Source organism: Nannobrachium achirus, assembly GCF_963921795.1.
Source record: "Nannobrachium achirus genome assembly, chromosome: 2".
Classification (NCBI taxonomy): Eukaryota; Metazoa; Chordata; class Actinopteri; order Myctophiformes; family Myctophidae; genus Nannobrachium; species Nannobrachium achirus.
The window spans coordinates 64,649,766-64,671,230 of NC_137811.1; the positions used below are offsets into that span (position 1 = coordinate 64,649,766).

At 42.3% G+C, this 21,465-nt stretch overlaps 1 protein-coding gene across 1 annotated transcript; it reads right to left on the reverse strand.

The window, feature by feature from the left end:
* Positions 1-608: 608 nt before the first annotated feature.
* Positions 609-21,140, reverse strand: hibadhb (3-hydroxyisobutyrate dehydrogenase b). The gene is made up of 8 exons (XM_080737524.1): positions 21,054-21,140; positions 19,212-19,372; positions 17,450-17,559; positions 13,811-13,932; positions 7,460-7,596; positions 7,004-7,080; positions 5,020-5,176; positions 609-1,477 (listed from the first exon to the last, which is right to left on the reverse strand). Exons 1-8 carry the CDS (start codon positions 21,121-21,123, stop codon positions 1,319-1,321), a joined length of 993 nt encoding a protein of 330 aa, XP_080593650.1. The 5' UTR covers positions 21,124-21,140; the 3' UTR covers positions 609-1,318.
* Positions 21,141-21,465: the final 325 nt, after the last annotated feature.

The window sequence follows — 21,465 nt, forward strand, 5'->3', positions numbered from 1 at the left end:
AAAAGCTGATGACTTATTTGTGATTAATCGCGCGATCAACTACATAAATCATGCGATTAATCGTGATTAAGATATTTAATCGTTGGACACCACTAATATATATATATATATATATATATATATATAATGTATTTATCTCAACAGCTATGTGACAGTATTTAGCGGCTTGAAAGGTATAAAGGTGTTCCAGTTCTGCCTATCGCAACATATTTTAGCATATTTTCTGAAAACTTAAGTCAGGATTTGGCGTTTTTAGAATGGACCTCATGCCTCTGGTCTAAATGGGTTTGTGTGATGTGTGGGACTCAAAATATTTCCAAATGCATACGCTTCAAAGGAGGAACGAAAATACATTTCCTCATGATTCAAGATTTACTTAATCTCGTCCAATTTGGCTACTTTTGTGTATTGCTTTGTTCATAATATTGGCCTTGAACATGATAGGTGGCAAAACAATGAAGAAGGACCTGACATTGCTATTCCTTGAGGGCAGAATAGCTGGGTGGACAGGTGGTGTTTGTTTGATAATTATAACTAATACGTAACTACACACACAGTACCTGGGTGGAGCTTTTGCAAGACTACAATTGAAATAAACTGTAGACAAATTAAAGACAACACAATCTCTCATCTTTATTACTGACATGAGGACACACGAAAGCCTTTCCCAAAGCAACCATCCCATCGCCGAGAGACAACAAACCCCGTAAACATAAGTGAAAAGGGGCAAAACAAACAAACAAAAACAAAACAGAAAAGCAATAATCACAATCGACAGATAAACGTGACGACTTAAACCGTTCAACCCCATCTACTGTAGGCCAAGGTGGCTGGTCGCTCATCGCCCTGACCCCTGTAACTCTCACCACAGCCACATGACAATCATTAGCCTACTAAACGCCATCTTCGGAGGAGGAGACTTCCTCAGAATCCACAACGCTTCTATAAATCTTTAAAGGAGTGTTGCTTTGCGTTATTCATTCCATATTAAACAAAGGCATGATCACGCATCAGGTACTGTAACACGGCTAGCCCAGATATGAGGTGATATAAGTGCACTAATCGTCTGCTTTGCGGTGGAGGTTTGGTTGAGCTTCATCTCGTTCTTTTGTCTCACACTTCACATCTCTGACATAAAGTCCTTGAGCGGGGCAGAAGGCACCCCGTTAACGAGCCTATGTGTGGGTCCTGTTGTGGGGCCGGGCCAGGCCTGGAGTGGAGGAGGGCTGCTGGGACGGGGGAGGGAGGGGAGGGGAGGGAGGGGGGGAGCAGGGGAGGGACGAGGCAGGGCAGGGTGGGGAAGGGGGAGTGTTTTCTTCTACTGGCCCTCCTCTTCACGCAGGAACTGAAACACGGAGGAGAAATCTTTGCCGGCGTAGCCGCGCGCGCACATCATCCTGTATATTTGGTGGGCCAGCGAGCCGAGGGGAACGGGGGTCTTTGTGTTGGTGGCGGTGTTCTGTGCCAGGCCCAGGTCCTGATATGAGAGAGAGAGAGAGAGAGAGAGAGAGAGAGAGAGAGAGAGAGCGCAACCATAACAATTATGAGCAGACATACAGCGTGTATACATGATGCCAAAGCCAGCTGCTTCAGTCATATCCACTTCAAACACTGAAGCCACTTCTGGGAGGCATGTTTTTCTGTCAAGGGCAGCAGAAAGGTTTCCAGAATTACATACTATAGCGACATCTATTAAGATGTAACCATCTCCCCCCCCCACACACCACCATATTTATAGAATAAGACATTTGGATTCAATATAACCTTGATGTTGCCCATAAACCATTACATAACTAATTAATATTTTAAGTAGGGCTGGCAATTAATTTGAAATGTTTAACAATCTAATAAAGTGTTCGTGTGGTATGACATCAGCCACACACTCTTTTGTGGAACATTTTTGCTCACACACCGTTTGCAGTCCATTAACTTGCACCGTGTCAACTTGCTGAAGATGACAAGTGCACAGAACCTCCAAATGGTTTTAATGGGAGAAATATGCGAATTTGAATTATGCGAATTCAAATTGCACTTCCACTTTCAAACCCTAGCATGGTTTGGCTTGACTTTTGATGGAAATTGCCCAAAAAATGTGAATGGTCATTCAGAAAAAAATACATTCCTTCAAAAACATTCAACTGTCCCTTCAGTGTGGGATTTATGAAACAAACAAACACTGCAAAGGAGTGACTTGACAAATAGTACTGGCCGATACAGTACTTCTAAGAGACCATACAATAACCAAGCTGTCCAGCTTGATTACGCTGGGAAACCTTTAACTTCTTTTGCTAAAGTAGGAGGTCTTCACTGGCACTTAGCGGTTTAATTTGGCTAGCACTTTAAAAGCTATTTGTGCTAATAACAGATCAGAACATTTGAGCATAGCAATGGTTGATCGGTTTGAGCGCTGCGGGTGTTTATAAACGCGGCATTTGAGCACTATGAGTGCCCCGGCACTCATAAAACACTTTGTCTGCACCGTATAAAGACAACGTGGAAGCTCAGTTAGGGGTGGACGATATGTAAAAATACAATAACACAATATCTTGTGGTCCTCAATGTGGATTCCAGGGACTCTGGGTTTCTTTTGGGAGGTCTAAATTGATCCTTACAAGTATGTAACTCTTACGGGTCCATTTGGTTTCATTTGTATACAGTCAGAGTTAAGGAGAGACCTTGACATTTTAAAGTTTGAGAACTACCGATTTAGACAAAAATGCAGGTTTAAATGAATTCTGCAATGAATCTCTGTAACAATTCAACAGGATTTTTTACAAGGCTCCCTCATTGTATCACGATGAAAAGGCATATCCTGGAGACATTGTATCGTCTCAACGATAAGGTGCTCCAGTCCAGGTGTCTCCTCAGGACCTGCGCACCAGTGTTAACCCACCATATCAACCTATCCCGTGCCCAGTCCATACACAGCCCCCACTTGCTTCAAAAGGGCCATTGTCTCTGCACCCCGGAACGCCTTCCCAGCCAGCCTGAATGACCATCGCCAGGTTGTGCTCATCACGGTGGTCATGGGAGTGCTTGGAGAGGCTAGTAAAAAGACCACATCTGCTCCTCTCTACCCAGCACCCTGCCTGCGCCTATACCTAAGTTTGCCTACGTCCCAACAGATCCAGCAACACCATCCATGACGCATCTCCAAGGTCCTGCATGCCACCCTGTCCCACCTCCAGAACAACAGGCAAGGGGGGATTATTAGGCTGGTGTTTATTGATTACAATATACTTTAACTGGGGACTGTGCATTCTATTATACTACTACCGGTATACCCTAATTCTGATAATTCTCCACTGCACATCACATTGCTAGAGGATTTTTGAGCGGTGGTTACACCGTCTCCTATACGTGGCCGTGTGTGTATGCGTGTGTGTGTGCGTGTGTGTCTGTATGTAGCCTGCAGGCCTGCAGTACCTTTTATGACCACACATGTTAAGGGAGGGGCGCTGTTGTTCAGGCCAGGCCAGACCAGGCACACACACACACGCACACACACACACACACACACACACAGGGGGGAAGGGGGGGGGGGGGGGGGTAAACCACCGCTCAGTTCACACGGGTGTGATTTTTTAAAGAGGATGTGTGTATTAAACTATTCTTCAACTTTTTAAAGAGTCATCTTATTTTTCTAATTTTGTTATCCCACAACCTTAATTAGAATCGCCCCAAAAAATAGTGTGTATGCTGGTTTGTCCGTTCAGCAGTTGTTCAATTGTCTAAAAAACATAATACAAAAATCAATAACGCATGTACCTTGCCCAACATCAACTTTATCACCTTCAGATGTGTCTCTACTTCTCATAATCCCCAAATGTTTAAAATATCTTCCCAAATTTTGGCCTGTAGGCGGCTGTCCTGTGATGCGATTTACATCACAAATGGGCGTCAACATCACAGTCTGTCTGCTTCACACCAAGGGGCTGTAGGCTAGTTTTATTTAATTACAGTCCAGGATTATCATTATCCTCATTATCTTGTGTAAATTAAGTACAAGTAATATTGCTGTTGTTGCAGTCGTGCTGCTTTTACCTGTATAAGCGCATGTCATGACAAATAACCCTCTTGATTTTCTTAAAATATTGCTTTTATGCCGTTGCCCCTAGTGGCAGAGGATGGCACTGCGTGGACAATCTGTGGAGCTGTGGACTGGTTGCCTGGGCAACACAGAGAGGACTTGAGCACCATTGTTAAAGTTATACTATGTAACTTTTTTTATAAAACATATCTTAAAATTATCCTAACTATTAAATCGTTAAAGTTTTAGAACCCTCACTCCGTTAATTTCAGCCCCAAAAGCCTTTTCTTTATATGTTTTCTACTTAGCCGTGACAGGGGCGGGATTTCCCGGCAAAATTACGTCATCTGCATCATCTGTATACGTTGTGTATATGTTGGCCACTGCTTGAACCACTGCTTTAATTAACCCATTTAGAATGGGTACACATTATTGTGTATATCATTATTTTATGCTTTAAATATTGAAAAATAGCAGATATACAAGCTCACAGCGCCGCGCTGCAAGCTTGTAGATTCGTGAAAATTTGAATTTTGACCCGATTCTATATTAAGTGTCTTTTGAATCCTTCTAAGGTTTTTTGAAAAACCCATGTTTCTATGTCAGCAATCTGGCCAGCCATTGTGAAAGAAAAGGTCCTTTTCACTTAACTGGAGCTCCGTTAGTCTGTTCTTGAGGGACTACTGTGTCAGTGGTTCTCAAACCTTTTCATGTGAAGGACCCCCAAAATGATATGTATTTGGCCACGGACCCGCATCTCAAAATATTTAGTTCCAGGGACCGCCCCCAGAAGCAAAATTTGAGTTACAAACGTTCGCTTTGAAAATACATGTATTCACAGATTTGCACACATTTTCACAACTTTTTCAAAAATAGCAGATCTACAAGCTCGCAGCGCGGCACTCGGTGCCGCGCTGTGAGCTTGTATATCTGCTATTTTTCACTGGTTAAAGCATTCAATAATTCTAGGCCTTTAATATCCCACCCACCTTAGCCATGAGCTGAGTGCCAAATCCTCCCTGGTAGTTGTTTGCAGAGGGGACCCCCTCCATCACTCCTGGTACTGGGTTATAGGTGTCGCTGGACCAGCAGCGGCCCGAGCTCATGTTCAGGATCTTGGCCAGCAGCTGGGGGTCAAGTCCTAGTCTGTCAGCAGAGGAAAACTTAATATTATGCCATACATTTATGACAGGGGTCTTCAACGTTTTCAGGCCAAAGGACCCCTTAGTTGAGAGAGCGATGAAGCAGGGACCCCCGCAGCCTTTTCACAAGAGTCCATATACTGTAGTTTCATTGTTTGACAGCATAATCATCAGTCTATTTTGGATTCATGTCAATTTGTGTTTTCAGATATTTAACCACTTGAGATAAACTTGACCTTTCACTCTGTACCTTGTTGCGTTGTGAGCTTGTAGATCTGCTATTTTTGGCTAAAGTTCTCAGGATATGGACTCTAGGGTTCAAGTTGTTAATAATATAAAAATCAAACCTCGGTTCGAAGTGAAACGGTGAATCTTAGTATAGAATTGTCTGGAGAGCCGGTATGACAGCCGGTATAATAGGTTTTAAAAAAATATATAAAAAGTCCTGCTTGCTGGTCTCTTAGTTGTTTGTCAACTGCATCCCTCTATAATTATTTCAGTTTCTGTTATCTTTGTGGCCTACTAAATTTTTCAACTTCTGCTAGATTTTCAATGTATTTACTCTTGTCTGCCTTAATGCTCCTTTTTACCATTCTGTTAGCATCTGTATATTCTTATTGTGCCTTTGCTTTTGCTCTTATGCGGCTATTTGTCATTGCTGCAATAGGTGAGACCTATTGCATGTACAAGACAGATAAAACCTGAAGGCCAAATTATCATGTGAAGCTTGACCAATCCTCAAAGTATCCTTTCATCTGACCGGGAGGGACACCGCACACATATTCTGGACGTACAGGACAGATAAAGCCTATTCATTCTGAACTGAAATGACCATATATGGATATGGGACACACATTTTGCTTTTTGAAAAAGCCTATTCATTCTGGACTGATATTTTGCACGTACAGGACAGGAAAAACCTGTTCATTCTGGCCTGGAGTGACCATATATGGACATGAGGTGACATACATTGTGTTTTTGAAAAACCCTGTTCATTCTGGACTGAGATCACCATATATGGTAATTAAACGGACATTCTGTTTTTGAAAAAGCCCTGTTCATTCTGGACTAAAATGACCATATATGGGCGTGATACACACAAAGCCACTCATAGGAAGCGGTTTTCACCGCTTCAAAAAGGATTGGAAAATTTGGAGGTCCCCCTGTAGTAACTCTGAGGACCCCCTAGGGGTCCCAGACCCCCTGTTGACGACCCCTGATTTCATTTAAAATTGTAATCATAAATGCTTTGTGTTTAGCATTTGGGGGGGTGGGATTGGATATCCATGCGTAATATTGCCATGCCAATATAGCCCTTCTGACTTTGACCACAACATTGTTTGGCAGCACCGTGGACTCTTAATGCTATACACAGATCTACCTACTTTTAACCGCATGAACCCTAGTGTATTCTGGGCGGAACATTATGCTAAAAATAGCAGATCTACAAGGTCACAGCACGTAAACTTGCAGATCAGCTATTTTAGGGCGAACAGATTAGGTGTAGATGGAAAAAAGGAGCAGACCAAGTATAGAGGTCAATTAAGCACACAGGGTTTAAACATGCTTTTCAAAATATATATTTTACATAAATATTGGTCCATAATACGGTTTTATACAGGTTTTAACCTAATTTCATAGATATGTATGTGAAATTCATGGTGGGGCCCCTTTAAGTGGTTGAGTTATGTAGTTTATTAAAAGATATTTGACTCCCGATTTCATGGTAAACAGAAAATGTGGGTCCCAAAAACGAATTGAGAACTGCTGTCCACAAGAGACTTGACTTTTCATACATTGTCCACTACTCTGTTATAACAAGAAAACTCACCTGATTCCGAGGTTCATGGTCTCAGATGTACCGATCATTCCGATGGCTAACAGCATGTTGTTGCAGATCTTAGCAGCCTGCAATAATGACAAACCAATGACAGTATATGTCATATATGTTCAGTATAGACAAACGTGTAATTAAGCAACAAAATGTTTCAGTTAAAGTAATAGCCAAAAATGTCATTCTCACTCCCCCCCCCCTTTAAAATAGCCGATCTACAAGCTCCCAAAGACACTTTGTGAGCTTGCAGATCAGCTATTTTTGAATAGCTGAAGCTCAGAGGGCAGTCATTTCATAATAAAATAGAAAACATATAACTATGATAGACTATTGAGTAAGGTGGACTGACAATAAGGCGAGTTGAACGGAACAAAACACCTGGTAAACTGAAGAATATTCATTTGTATTCAAATAGAAAGTTGTTTATGGTGGTATTAATAGCTGCTTAGTTACCTGTCCAGTTCCGACCTGTTCCCCACAGTGCACCACGTTGGCGCCCATGCAGTTGAGCAGCTCTGTGGCGGCTTGGAACTCTTCTTCTGGTCCTCCCACCATGAAGGTTAGCTTCCCTGAGGTGGCAGCTCCCACTCCTGGAACACAGGGAGAGAGAAAACAAACATGGTTATGCATTTATCTCATTATGTACACTACAGCAGGGTTCCCCAATTAGTTTTCCCCAAGACACACACACCTTCCCTCTGCAGTGCTCTATAAGTGACTGGAGTCTGTCTCATTTCTCTCCAAAACCCCTTGAATATGATTGAAAATGATAAAGGATTACTGTGATTATGGTAAGTTTACATTTCATATCGCACTCACCATACCTGTAACCTCCCCCACTATGGCGCACGCTGACCATTTTTAATTAATTAATTAATTTGATTAAACTAGCCCTTACCCGTTCAAAGATATGAGCTCCGAAATGATGTGCAGTGTGTGGATTATGGGATGTGCACTGTGCACACAGTATATGAGGGATGGAAAGTAACTTTAACTGGTGCTTGCATGCTAATATGTAGGAGCATCAATGTAAGAAATACCCGTTCCATTTAACGGCTACAGAGATACTGTGTCCCCCCCCCCCCGTGTGTGTGTGTGTGTGTGTGTGGGTTTGTGTGTGATTGTGCATGGCCTGAACAACAGCGCCCCTCCCTTAACATGTGTGGTCACAAAAGGTACTGTAGGCTAAATAGATATAGATACACCATAAAAATGCTATTATACAGCATACGATTTGTGAAAGTGACAAACGGGCTTCACAGTTATGTCAGGTGTGTTCATATGCTGATGGTGATGCGATTTCAGATCAATTGCTCCAGCCACCGAGGAGAAACGCTGGGACAGACAGACACTCACTCACTCACTCACTCAGTCAGACATTCGCAAAATTATAGTATAGATGAATTCCCTTGATTTAGATTCATTCTTAGTTTTGCACTCAACATAGTAGCCCGGAAAATTAGTACAACAATCGTTCACTTTGTGATACAAGCACCAACTTTCCTAGTTTGACCCCTCATATGCTACTTAAAGCAGATTTATGTTTTTGTATTATTTTACTGTATAGAAAGTCAATGGGACAACAACCCTTAAAAATAAAAAAATGAGTGGCTAACGTGCTTTTTGAGAAAAGTAGATCCAGAGGAAACTTTGTGCAAAATTTGGTGCTTGTATCACAAACTGAACGATTCTTCCAAAAAATAGACTTAATTTCCTAGACTATAGGAGAAGTTGCTTAAACAAACAAACGCAAAAGTATAGGTTGTTTTGCAGGTTTAGGAGGAACTTTGCATAATTTTAACCAGATTCTTGGCCGGGTGCTACGGATTTTAGGCCGGGTGGCCCGCCTGGCCAATAAAGCGCTGCAGGAAAGGAAACCCTGACTTGATACAGTCTTTTCTCACTACCAAATCTCTTTGACAAAGAATAGCTGATCTACAAGCTCACAACGTGTTGCAAATGTTCCGCCCCAGGATAATGAACGTTGGGGATATTTAGATTATCTTGATAATATCGTAAATCGCAATTTCTTTGGTCACAATAATCGTGACGTGAAATTCTCATATCGTCCTGTCCCTAGCACACATAAACAGCAGCAAATTAAAGCTTGATTTATGCTTTTGGCTGCGTACACCAGCAATGTGGCCCTCATCGGTCCGGCGGTTTGGAGGATTAGCTCCGGACAACCACAAAGACCGACCCCCTTATAGACGGTCCTGCAGAGCCACATCATAAAAACTCCTGGAATACTTCATGTAAAAACTTCTACATAATTATTACTCTTGTACTTGTCACTATACTGTACTCACTGACATATTTCTTGATAGTGGTTATTTACAATGTGGATGATCTACAAACTGAAGCTCATTGCTGTATGTCAGCAATGAGCTTCAGTTAAAAGCTAAATTACTACTTTCTGAAATGTGACATCAGACACACATGTAAAAACACAAAACAGGGCATCAGATCAGTTCCTTCAGTCAAGTATGCAGCATGACAATTTAATATTACAATAAATTAGTTAGTTTGCAATTTTACAACAAATTCTTTTGACACATTGAAGTATAGCTCTTGATATTCAGGTAATGAAAGAGCAGAGTCTGTGGGAGGACTCCATATTACCGTTCAGGCATGTTCCAACAAATTCAAAAGTGCCAGCTCTTACAAGAGTTAAATTTGACGCCGAACACATCAAACACTTATTCCAGAAGGACACACATTTCCACTGTGGTAAATCATTTCAAGTGTCAACACAGAAACATGAGATTGAAAAATAATGTATAATTACTATCGTTACAACAAAAATCATCCCAATTTCCTATTTTATCTGTGACCCTAACCCAATACAGTAAAAAAAGACACCTGCACCTCAAAAACAGCCAAATAAAAAGGAAGTAAATGTAATTTTCTGGTCTGTTGTATTCTCAACAAGCACTTTAGGTCCAGACGGCTAAGCTGTGAGAAAGCAGGTTTGTGGATTTCCCATTATTGCTCCAGTAAAAGCATTCCTTCCAGCTGCGTAGCTGCCAAAAAACCTCTCTGACGCAGTGGAGGCAGGGCCAGCAGCAAAACAAGAACAGAACAATTAAGAAACGCCTGCTTGTTGTCTCAAGAAAGCAGCAGCCAACTGCTACCTGAGAGAAGAGTTTCGGGCTAAACAACAAACCCACACAGAGGTGAGCTCCTGTGTAGGGGTGGGCGATATGGCGATAATTATCGTCTCGGCGATACAGCTTTGCCACGATAGGCCATTTCAGAATATCGTTTCTCTCGTGATACAAACAGTCATTTAGAAAAGGCTCTGGATACAGCGAGTGCACGTTCCATGAGTCGCAGCTCTATTGCTTAATTTATACTTCTATAGTACTGTGGTGTAATTCGCCAAAAAGAACAGATCTACAAGCTATAACGTGTCGCGGCTCAACGTGTCATATAGTTTGAGGATCTGTCCCCTGCTTTCACGGCCCCTCCCCCGTGCAGCACGCAGACAGGCTACAGAGTGTCTACAGCACTGACTGAGTTGTGATTGTGTGCAGGAGCACGGCACAGTGGTCCACGATTTAGTTTCACTTTCACGGGACTTTAGTAAAGCAGTGATGCAGCTTGGCCTGCATTCTTTGAAGCATATTTTTTATAATGGATGCATTAAACTAACAGGACGCAAACTACTTATCCGTCCTGCTATCGCTATCAGCCATCTCACTGCTTGCAAAGCTGAACTGTGCTGGAGTCTCATCCATAGCTGTGTGTTATGGCAGTATTGATGAGATGATTTAGATCACCTTGTAAATCCATGCATCTGTTTTTATTAACTATAAACAAGTAGCTATTTGCTGCTATTTGTAAAGTGCTTATGTTTTCACCATTGATGCATGCGTGTGTCGTCGCGAATCGCGGTGAAATCGTCGCGTCTATTTTGCGTCTATTTTATCTATTACATAATTGGCTTAGTCATAAAAACCATGCCATTATTGTTAGTAGAAAAGCGAAAAGCTAGGATGATAATGAGTGAGTAATTCTCTAAAAATAAAGCTTGTATCATAACAAACCTCCTGACTTTGGTTGGTCATAAGGTAATTTGTTTTCCCTCAAGTTTCAATGGTAAGGCATGGGTTGTTGTCAACCTGTGGGTCGAGACCCCCAGAGAGGTCCCGCCAAATTGTTTTGAATATAGCCTATCTACAAGCTCACAACACTCAAAAAACATTTCAAAGGAACCCATAAAACATTTCTGGGACCCATTTGAATGACCTGAACCATCATCACACCAACTAGTAAATATTTTGAGGTAAAAGATGATAATTATTTAATCAAACATCTGAATGTTATCATTAAAAAAAAAATATCTTTCTATCTGCAGCATAAAAATGAATAGATTATCTATAGAATATCTGTGTGGGTCTAATAAACCAACCATAAGGTAATTTGTTTTCCCTCAAGTTTCAATGGTAAGGCATGGGTTGTTGTCAACCTGTGGGTCGAGACCCCCAGAGAGGTCCCGCCAAATTGTTTTGAATATAGCCGATCTACAAGCTCACAACACTCTGATAACATTTTAAGGGAACCCATAAAACATTTCTGGGACCCATTTGAATGACCTGAACCATCATCACACCAACTAGTAAATATTTTGAGGTAAAAAATGATAATTGTTTAATCAAAAATCTGAATGTTATCATTAAAAAAATCATAGATTAGTCTATCTATCTTTCTATCTGCAGCATACAAATGAATAGATTATCTATAGAATATATGTGAGGGTCTAATAATCATAATAAACCTAAAAACCCGCATAAAACAGTATCGTGATAATATCGTGTATCGTGATACTGCATGAAGCATATCGTGATAATGCTTTTATCCAGTATCGCCCACCCCTACTCCTGTGTCAGGAGTGAGTTAAAAAAAAAAACGTTTTTGTGTGGTTCTTTAAAAAGGGTGTGTTGTCTGCGTGTGGTCCTCCTCTGTCATAAAGATTGGCAAGTCCTCCTGGCTACGCTCAAATGTCTTGGGGGGGAATCGACAACACAAGCCTCTTCTCCTCTTCACACGTCTGCCCTACCACGACTTGTTGAGCGATGTCCAATCGCTGCTAGGTTCCAAGCTCCTGTCGATTCACTAACTAGTGAGGCAAGTAAAAAGCACTCAGTTCCAAAGAAGAGAAAGTTACGATTTCTGGTAATCCCAGAGCGGGAAATGGATCAGTACCGAGGGCCAGGAATAGCATATAGCAAAAATTGCACGTGCTGACTGTGTATCTCATATTATATATCGTCACTGTCAGGCAGAAACCTTGTATCTCCAAGTTTGTATGTTTTTTCACCAAGTAAAGCCCTGCTTCATCATACAAGGCTGTTGCACAAAAGTAGTGAAAACAGCCAATCTACAAGCACACAACGCCTCTGGATGCCTTTGGACATACAAGGTTTCCACCCGACACCGACGATATGCATACATACACGTATAAACCACACACACACACACACACAGAAGTCCTGGGAAAAGACCAAGCAATCACTGAACTCCCTTGTTCTTCCGAGTCTTTACAAGACAACAATGAGACATGCTGACTCAATTACCACCCCACTTCAGTGTCACTCAGCTGCTTTCATGTTGGAACTCTTTTTGCACTGGATTAAGTGGTTGTTGGCCTGGCGCTCTACATCTACCTTTGATTTCAGTCTGACCACCAAGGATGTAAAAAAAAAAAAAAAAGAAAGAAACCTCAAGGCAGATGACTGACATCATACACCTAAATAAGGGTCAGGCTGCATATTGCACCATTTAGAACACACACACACACACACACACACACACACACACACACACACACACACACACACACACACACACACACACACACACACACACACACACACACACACACACACACACACACACACACACACACACACACACACACACACACACACACACACACACACACACACACACACACACACACACACACACACACACACACACACACACGATATGGAAAGCTGGACAACCTTAATCCATGTGCACTACCACAGGAAGGAAGCATATAAATCATTACTAATCTTTAGGGCCTGATCGTAAAAAAAAAAAAGAAGGGGAGGGGCAATTCAATTCAAAGCAAGTGCCTGCCCTGATGTTGAGAGGTTGAGTTCAAACAGGCAGTGGGTCTGCGTGGACCCCCCAAGACAGTCTAGTCTAGAGAGAGAGAGAGAACATGCACTTTACTAGTAAAGCCAGATTTATACTTGGCTGCGTGCTGGTGTTGCACATGGAAAACAGCAGGTCTGCAAGCTTTCAGTGCGTTGCAAGCATTCAGTGCGTTGCAAGCTTTCAGTGCGTTGCAAGCTTTCAGTGCGTTGCAAGCTTTCAGTGCGTTGCAAGCTTGCAGACCAGCTATTGTCCGTGTGCCATACCGGTGCGCAACTAAGTATAAGGGTACCACCACACACACACACCTTCCATCTCTCCTATAGTACCAATGCCTCTAATGTCTCTTGTGTACTGCTTTTGCATTTAAGTACAGAGCGAGAGCAGCTAAACTGGATACACCACTATGTCAGATACACGGTTACACAGGCCTCCTGGCTATTTTGAAAGTTAAATATGGATAACATTTAAATTCTGATGACGTGTGCTGTCGAGTTGCCAGTGAAAATAAGTTGCATATTCCTCGTTGGTACATGGATAAAATGGAAATTCATGCTTGCACACTGGGGTTGCTGGGTTCTGACAGCAGCAGAAAAAACAAATTGATGAGTTAAACAAATAATATAGATTTTTAAATATTAAATATGTAATAATTACCTCCTGACACAGGTGCATCCATAAAAACTGCCCCCATCTTCTCAGCAGCAGCAGCCATCTCCTTTGAAACAGCTGGGTCAATGGTGCTGGAGTCTATGAGCAATGATCCTTTCTTCACCTTTCTGTGGAGTCAGGTATATGATAATGCTTTAATCAAGCAAGTCTCCACTCCAGTCGTGGGGACCATGACTAGTGAATAGAATAGACTGGTTGAATAGAAAAACAAACAAATAGACCAGGTCCAAAAGAGGCCAAGTTAAGAACCATTGCTTTAGGATAGGCCTTAAGTCAAAAACAGCCTTGGCCTAAAACAGTATTATCCAACAGAGTTCCTACATTGCGCCAACAGGTCAATGCCTGATTTGCATTAAATCACCACCCAATTTATTTTTTTAGATTTGGGCAACCTGAACTAGAGTCTACGTTATTTCTTCCCACAACCTGGGCCTAACCATTCTGTCGCAGCATAGGCTGTGAGCTTTTGAAAATGCACAGCTTTGTATTCAACTTTGGCCCCACGTCCCTTCTTCTCATGCCTGGATTAACTGTATAGTCTATAAGGCTGCATGCAGCCTATGGCCACGCAAATCCAGGGCCTCGCAACAACCCCTACAGGACACGAAACATCCACAGCTGCACTGTGGTGTGAAGCCCATCTGTGGCGTGCAGGAATGGGTTGCACTGCACTGAGAAAAAGTAAGAGGCACAGCAATGCATCGTGGAGCTCAGCAGCACAGTTCAACCTAGCTGAAATGTTGCACTGCACTCTATAAAATCCATGGTGGGACAAACGAGAAGTCAAGTAGGAAGAGTGGAAAAAGTATGAACTTATTTAGGCTGTTTCTAATTTCCTCAAGCTAGTATCTTATATTTACAATGGGCTTATTGCCGCATCCCACTTCCAAGCCCATTCACGCCCCCTTTACATCGACTTCAACTCATAGGTAGTCGCATAGGTAGTCGTCGCATAGGTAGTCGGTAGTCGTCAGGACATAAGGAATACCGCCCATAACCCTATGCCGTCCGCTCATTCGCTAAGCACGAGAGAGAGGAGGCAACAGGGGAGGGGGGGCGGGCAAGCAAGAGAGAGAGAGTGAAATTTGACACCACTGTGTTTGCATGTGCAGCTGCTGCTGCTGCCTCCACACTGAGTGCAGAGAAATAGCAGAGGCATAACAGTCACTTCTCTCCAGTGCGTCCGGCGGTCAAATATGTCCGACCGGAAACGTGCGCTGCGGCACAATGGTTCCCCCCCATTTTTTTTTATTTTTTTTTTACTTTTTTTTTTTTCAAAAAAAAAACGTTTTTTTAGTAAAGAAGCGGGCGTGGACTCTAGATGTGAGCGGCCGAAGGCCGCGAACCTCTAGTATAATACATTTGTGAGGTGGAAAGCTTTCTCGTGTTAAGAGGTTTCCAAGGATTTGCTGCTCACAGACACACAGGGACGAAAACATAATACTCATCTGCCAGCCTAGAATGGTAAACGATTTCCTTCTCAATCCATGAGATACCTGATGAAGGTCGTTTAGACCGAAACGTAGCCTGTAGCGCGTAGCCTAATAAACGACTGCTGTAAGTGAAGAGAGTGAAAGCAAAGCATATATTCACTTTTTGAATTGAAGAAGACTATACCCCCACTCTCACCGCTTGGAAGTCTGGGGTTTTCTTCTGAAAATGGCATGGTGTATTTTAGGCTTTATCCTCATTTCACACACTGCCAATTACAGGAGACGACATGATTCGGCCCAGAAAGGAGGGACATAGCGCTGGGGGCAATTTGATTTGACGGTCAAAAAGTAGGAGGGCCATAATGCATTGAAGACATTAATATGTAAAGACAGGCGGCGCTGACACCGGTGAGTGTCACAGCTTTTCCGTAACAGCGCTCGCATAGACTGTAACAAGGCAGCGGCTATGGAAACAATAAACCCTTTTGTAAATCCCGCCCCATTCTGCCCTGTTACTATGATGGGACAATAACCCTGGGCAGATTGTTTTTATAGTGGAAGTGGATGGTTTTTTTTTCCCCTTCATAGCCTCATTACAGCTATATAAAGTACCAAAGGAAAAACACCTAGGTGATATTAATAAAAAGGGAAGACAAAGGTACAGTAGTTACATTGCAAAACAGGGGGTTTACCCGAAAATATATGTTTTAATTTGTTTAATCCCAGTGGGACAGAATCCTCTTTGCAGATTCTTTTATAGTGGAAGTGGATGGGATTTTTTTTCCCTTCATAGCCTCATTACAGCTATATAAAGTACCACAAAAAACACATCTACGTGATATTAATAAAAGGGAAGAAAAAGGTACAGTAATTACATAGCAAAACAGTAGTTTTCCCCCGAAAAATAAATGTTTTAATTAGTTTAATCCTCTGGATCAGAGATAGAAAGAGAAGCGCATTGCATCTTGGGTACTAGGAAGAGGACAGAGAGAATGTTTCTCCTCAAATAATAGGCTGGCTTTTCGTAATTCTGCCCATTTAAATTATATGTACCCAATCGTGACTCTTAGACCATTGATAAGGTACATGTGAACTAGTTTGTTGAAGCTTATTCGTTATGATAAGCGAGATCGCTTGACGCTTGCCGTCGCTATCACCGTACCGGCCGATCTCCGTGTCGCGCACTGCGGACAGTTGTTGAAAGGCACATTCAATATTCTCCACTGCACAAACTCCACCCCCGATAGCAAAAAGTGAATGTATTTTTCTGGTTGGCCAGTCAGGGAGTCTCAGGGACCAATCAGAAGGCTGACAAACGGTCTATTGTGTTCATAGGACGAGACGAGACGTCGGCCACGGCTTGTGATTGGCTGAGGCCAGCGCTCGGCTGTGCGGAGAGGACGAACGCAGAGGCAGGAAGGGGGGAGCCATGAAACCAGCGCAGTGAACGGTGGCTCGCGGAGAGTTGTTGAAGTTGATTGACACAGGCACCCGTCAATCATTCTGTCCTCTTGTATTATTAAGTAGAATCGACGTGTGTCATCACGCATTACGTTTTTGTTTGATAGGATCAATTAGGGCTGTACTTTTGATATTAAAATACACAAACATGATTTTTTTCACTTTTATTGGCACCTAGTGTTAGGAATGCCCATATGATTACCAAAGCTCTAAAAGTGTGAAACACTTTCTCAACCTTCATATAACTGGCCCTCACTAATGCTCATAATGAGATCGCATCATTTCCATCTACTCTTTGAGTACTGTCCACAGCCCACCTCTCGTAGGGCGCTTTTCGACCAGGAAAAAAAACGGTTCAGGTTCTTTCTCCAGCCTCTGGTTCAATCTGGTGGAAAGTGGAAACGCAAGCCAGTTCACAAGAACGAACCATAGTTCCAAGAAAGTTGAACGGCACTGGTTCTTGAACCACGGTTCTTTTGGTGGAAAAGGCCCCAGAGGTAGGCTGTGACAGTTCAGAATCTTGCCTACCAATGACATCATCGGTGGGGATTCCAAACAAATGGCAAACTATAGCCTCTCTCTTCTTGTTAAGTTAGCTGAAATAAAAGTAATTATTCTTATATATTAAAAAAAAACTGTCCACTTCAGAGACACAGAGCATGTAGACATGCTAAATATTCCTTCAAACAGATGACATGCTTAGATTGAAGGAAGTTAAGTGTTAGTTTACTTGAGAATGCCGTTGGGTCCTGTGTACACGTCAACAACATTAGGACTGGAGGGAAGCATTGTGATGATCCGGTCTGCCTTTTCTGCCACCTCAGCTGGGTTATCCAAAATCTAAAATGAAAATACAAGCTTATTGAGGTGGAGGGAGGATCAGTTTTTACAGCAGTCAGAATTAAGATGACAGATGTACTGTATAGTAATTAGGGCTGTCTTCTAAAAATCGACGAGTCGTTTTAAGCCCCCGGAATCAACGCCAACTGTTTCAGTCGAGGAGTCGAAAATATATTTGACCAGTTAATACTGCGGTGCGGTGCGGTATAGCGCTGGACTGGTGTCATGTACTTCCAATTGACTCCATACTTCCTAGTTCCTACTACTTCTAAGTAGACTTCAAAATAAAACCAGTTAACGTGACTTGAATGTTGCCTTGATCATATTACAGGCAGCTCTTATTTTGAAGTTAACCACTTTGAGAGGATATAAGCCAACGTGTTGTTATTCTACTTGTCGGAGCTAGCCAAGTGCAAGATGCAGCAGCGGCAGCCACTCTTTCACACACTGAGTGTGGTCTCAGGCAGAGAAGTAGCAATGGGGGAAAAGTTTTTTTATTGTCTCGCACCAGCGACTTGCAACATAGCTCTTTTGATACAGCAGCGCTGCGCTCTGAGAAATAATAAACGACACGCAGTTGTGTTGACAGAGAGATGCATTATTCTCGTCTCCATCTTTCTACTCTGCTCCACGATTCACAATTACACACGACTGGACGCAATCTTATCGTCATTAATGTCCACCGCTACCATGTCTCATTATGTCATATGCACTTGTGGATCTATTTCAAGGTTTAAAACAATGTTCATCTTAATGTTTTATTGTATTATGTTGACGTGGTTTAAAGCACTTTTTTTTTTTTTTTTTTACATACAGTATAAAATGATTCGTCGACGAATTGCATTAACCCCCGCGACTCGAATCGACTCCAAAAATCAATGTAGTGTATAAAGTAGCTTCAGACAGAAGTTTGCTGTCACAATCCACTAGATATGCCATCCTGTGTGTCATTGTGCATATGGCGTAATTGCTATGGTCAACAAAAGATTTGATCGATCGGTGAAACGCTAACATATTGATTCAGATCATAATTTTATTGCAAATCACGTTTTTATTCTTCAAAAATACATTGTTTTCTAAATGAACATATCATGGCAGTCGTGGCCATCATAGCTTCAACTTCCTTTAATGCACAAAGTTCCTTATTTACCTGTGTTTAGTGTGTTACATGTATAAGACAGCAATTATGAAGTCGTTTGCACTTCGCAGATGATGATTACTTTCAGTAGTGGGGGGGAGAAGAAGAACCTTGCCCAACAAAATTCTAAACCAAAAATGCAGAGCAGCCAACACACACAGCTCCCATTTCTCACACTGTGAAATTTCAAATCCCAATAGTGGGACAGAGTCTTGATTTAGTTTTCAAAGCATTGCGCATACTGTAGGTGTGTGAGCAGAGGTTTTCTCAGCTGTCTTAAGTATCGTTTACCCAGCAGCTAAACCTTTCATATTATAATGGGACGATTGTCAATCATTCACATTTTTAACTGCGGGGAGCTACTGAATACAATCTTTTACCCATAAAATATTAAAATAAGGGTTATGTTTGTGTGTGCCCTTTTAAGAAAACTGAAAAATAATTAACCAGACGAAATAAAGACATTGTGTTTATTTGCTAAATGAACAAATCAGCCAAATAAAATAAACTTCACCTGAGCACCCAGCTCCTGCAGTTCCTTACAGGACTCTGGGAAAACGTCGGTAGCAATGACAGGGTAGCCATGTTTCAACAGGTTCTTGGCCATCGGGTTCCCCATGTTGCCCAGTCCAATGAACCCCACATGTTTCTTTGAGGCCATGGACCTTGTGGAGACTAGAAGAAGATAATAACCACATTAGCTATGCAACATTTCTTTGCAACCTTTACCCATTTAGGACGGGAACCCACACAGTTCAGGATTTAGAAGGCGTTTTTTTAAATCGGCCTCAGGCCTAAATGGGTTAATGGAAAACACCTATGCATAATGTAACGGGTAAGTAAGCCTTGCCGAGCGATGAGGCCCATAGGGCAGGAGCCTATCTCCTGATTCTGTAGCGTGAGGCAGGGACTTACACCCAATCCAACCCTTGATGCTGAGTGCCAAGCAGGGAGGCACTGGGTCAGAGTCTTTGGTATGACCCGACCGGGGCTTGAACCCCGACCTCCCAGTCTCAGGGCGGACACTTAACCACAAGGCCACTGAGCTGGTCAATTTAACGGGTAGAGCAGGTGTTTTAGGGATGAGACTGGTGTCGGAAGATAGCAACCTGGCCCCTTTGCGCCATGCTAAATCCCCAAATACTGGGTAACAGAAATTGGGTGCAACATTTGGCCCTTTGAGCCAGTCCTGGGAACGATGATAAGCCTTAGCTGCCAGGACGTGGAAGAAAGGCTCAGGGGTGTCTACAACAGGACGCCCATTATTTTATATCAGATTGCCCTTTACTGCCAAAGTCACCGAGACGTTTCCAAGCCCTATGCAGGTGTGCATATATTTACACAAGTATACAAAAGGACTTACCAAATCAACTTAAGACAACGTGCAGCAGTATATCCTTTCATGGAACAAAAGTAGAGTTCTACCTTCTTAGATTATAAATTAGAAGCACGGTGCGCATGAAGGGGAAAATGTATTTCTAAAATCTAATTCAAGTCACATAGATGACATACCATACCAAGCCTGTGACACTGTTTGTACCAGTATGTACTATGTATAAACCCACGTGCAGAGGGCCAGGTCAGATGTTGTCACCGTGATAACAAAGTCTTTTATATTATTACCCCTTTTATATTATATTCACCCTTTAATCTCATTTTCCCTTTCTTTATCTTTGTTTCATCTCTACAGCAGTGCTGCTGTGACAACTGAACAACTTTCCTCAGTATCAATATAAGGTCTGTCTGTCTCTGTCTATCCATCCACACATTACATACATTGAGCTCATACGTTTCTTAAAAACAAAAAAACGATGGAGCTTGCACAAAAACTAATTTCACCCACTGTTTTACAACTGTGAACCTGGCTGTGATGTGACAATAAAGATGATTCTAAAACAGACAGCTGCACACAGGTGCAGCAGAGAAGGTGTGGAATGTTCACTTGTATTCCAGAGACTAGAAGGGCTCCAATGAGTTAAATTACACGAGGTGCCTGACATTAAAAGACAAACTGTACTGTAGCAGAGCAATTCTACCACCGCTATTGGGTTATTATGGGACTGTGTGCATCGTGGTTTGAAGCACTGCCAGACGATAAATAAAATGGCACGTAATTCATTGCTTAAAAAGGCAGGCTAGGACATGTTTAAGAGACGAGACTCTATTTCACCACATCACCTGCAAGTTGCAAAGCCTGCACAGCTAGTCTAACTAAAACCTAGCAACAATACTAGCACACATACTGCCTTCTCCTCCCTGCAAAGCACTGAAAGCAGCAGTAAAACGTATTCCAGGTCATAAATGGCATAAACCAGCTGCCAAATTGGCACAAACATCACATTATTCCACTTCTTACCAAGTGCAAAGTCAACATGTTGGTACCACCTTCCAACCAGCCTCGGAGACCCCCTTAATGCAGCGGCCATGCTTCTTTCGCCTTGACCTTACGTCTGACGTAACATCATTCAATATTAGGTCTTGACTGATATGTCCTCCAGCCAATCGCAGGGCGTTTCAGAGGGTCCCGCCCCCCACAACCAAACCAATGAGAGGGAGGATCGGAACAGCTGAAGGAAATCCCAACCCCCTCCATGCACTTCAATTCTATTTTTATGATGTAATGTAATATCATTAATCAGACATCACAAACACGAGGCTTTGTGGTGGTGGTGGTAATCACAAGACAGGCAGTCAACTTAGAACATGGAATGCTTCACCAGAGGCATTTGTTTTTGTTCCCACCACAGCAGCAGCTTTAGGAGTTCTCC

Bases quoted from the DNA above. Each gene is read 5' to 3' on its own strand.
- hibadhb (XM_080737524.1), bottom strand. From the start codon at position 21,123: ATGGCCGCTGCATTAAGGGGGTCTCCGAGGCTGGTTGGAAGGTGGTAC. The intron at 19,373-21,053 runs GTAAGAAGTGGA...ATCTTCTTCTAG, and splicing joins ACATGTTGACTTTGCACTTG to TCTCCACAAGGTCCATGGCC. The intron at 1,478-5,019 runs GTGGGTGGGATA...CTCTCATATCAG, and splicing joins GCACTCAGCTCATGGCTAAG to GACCTGGGCCTGGCACAGAA.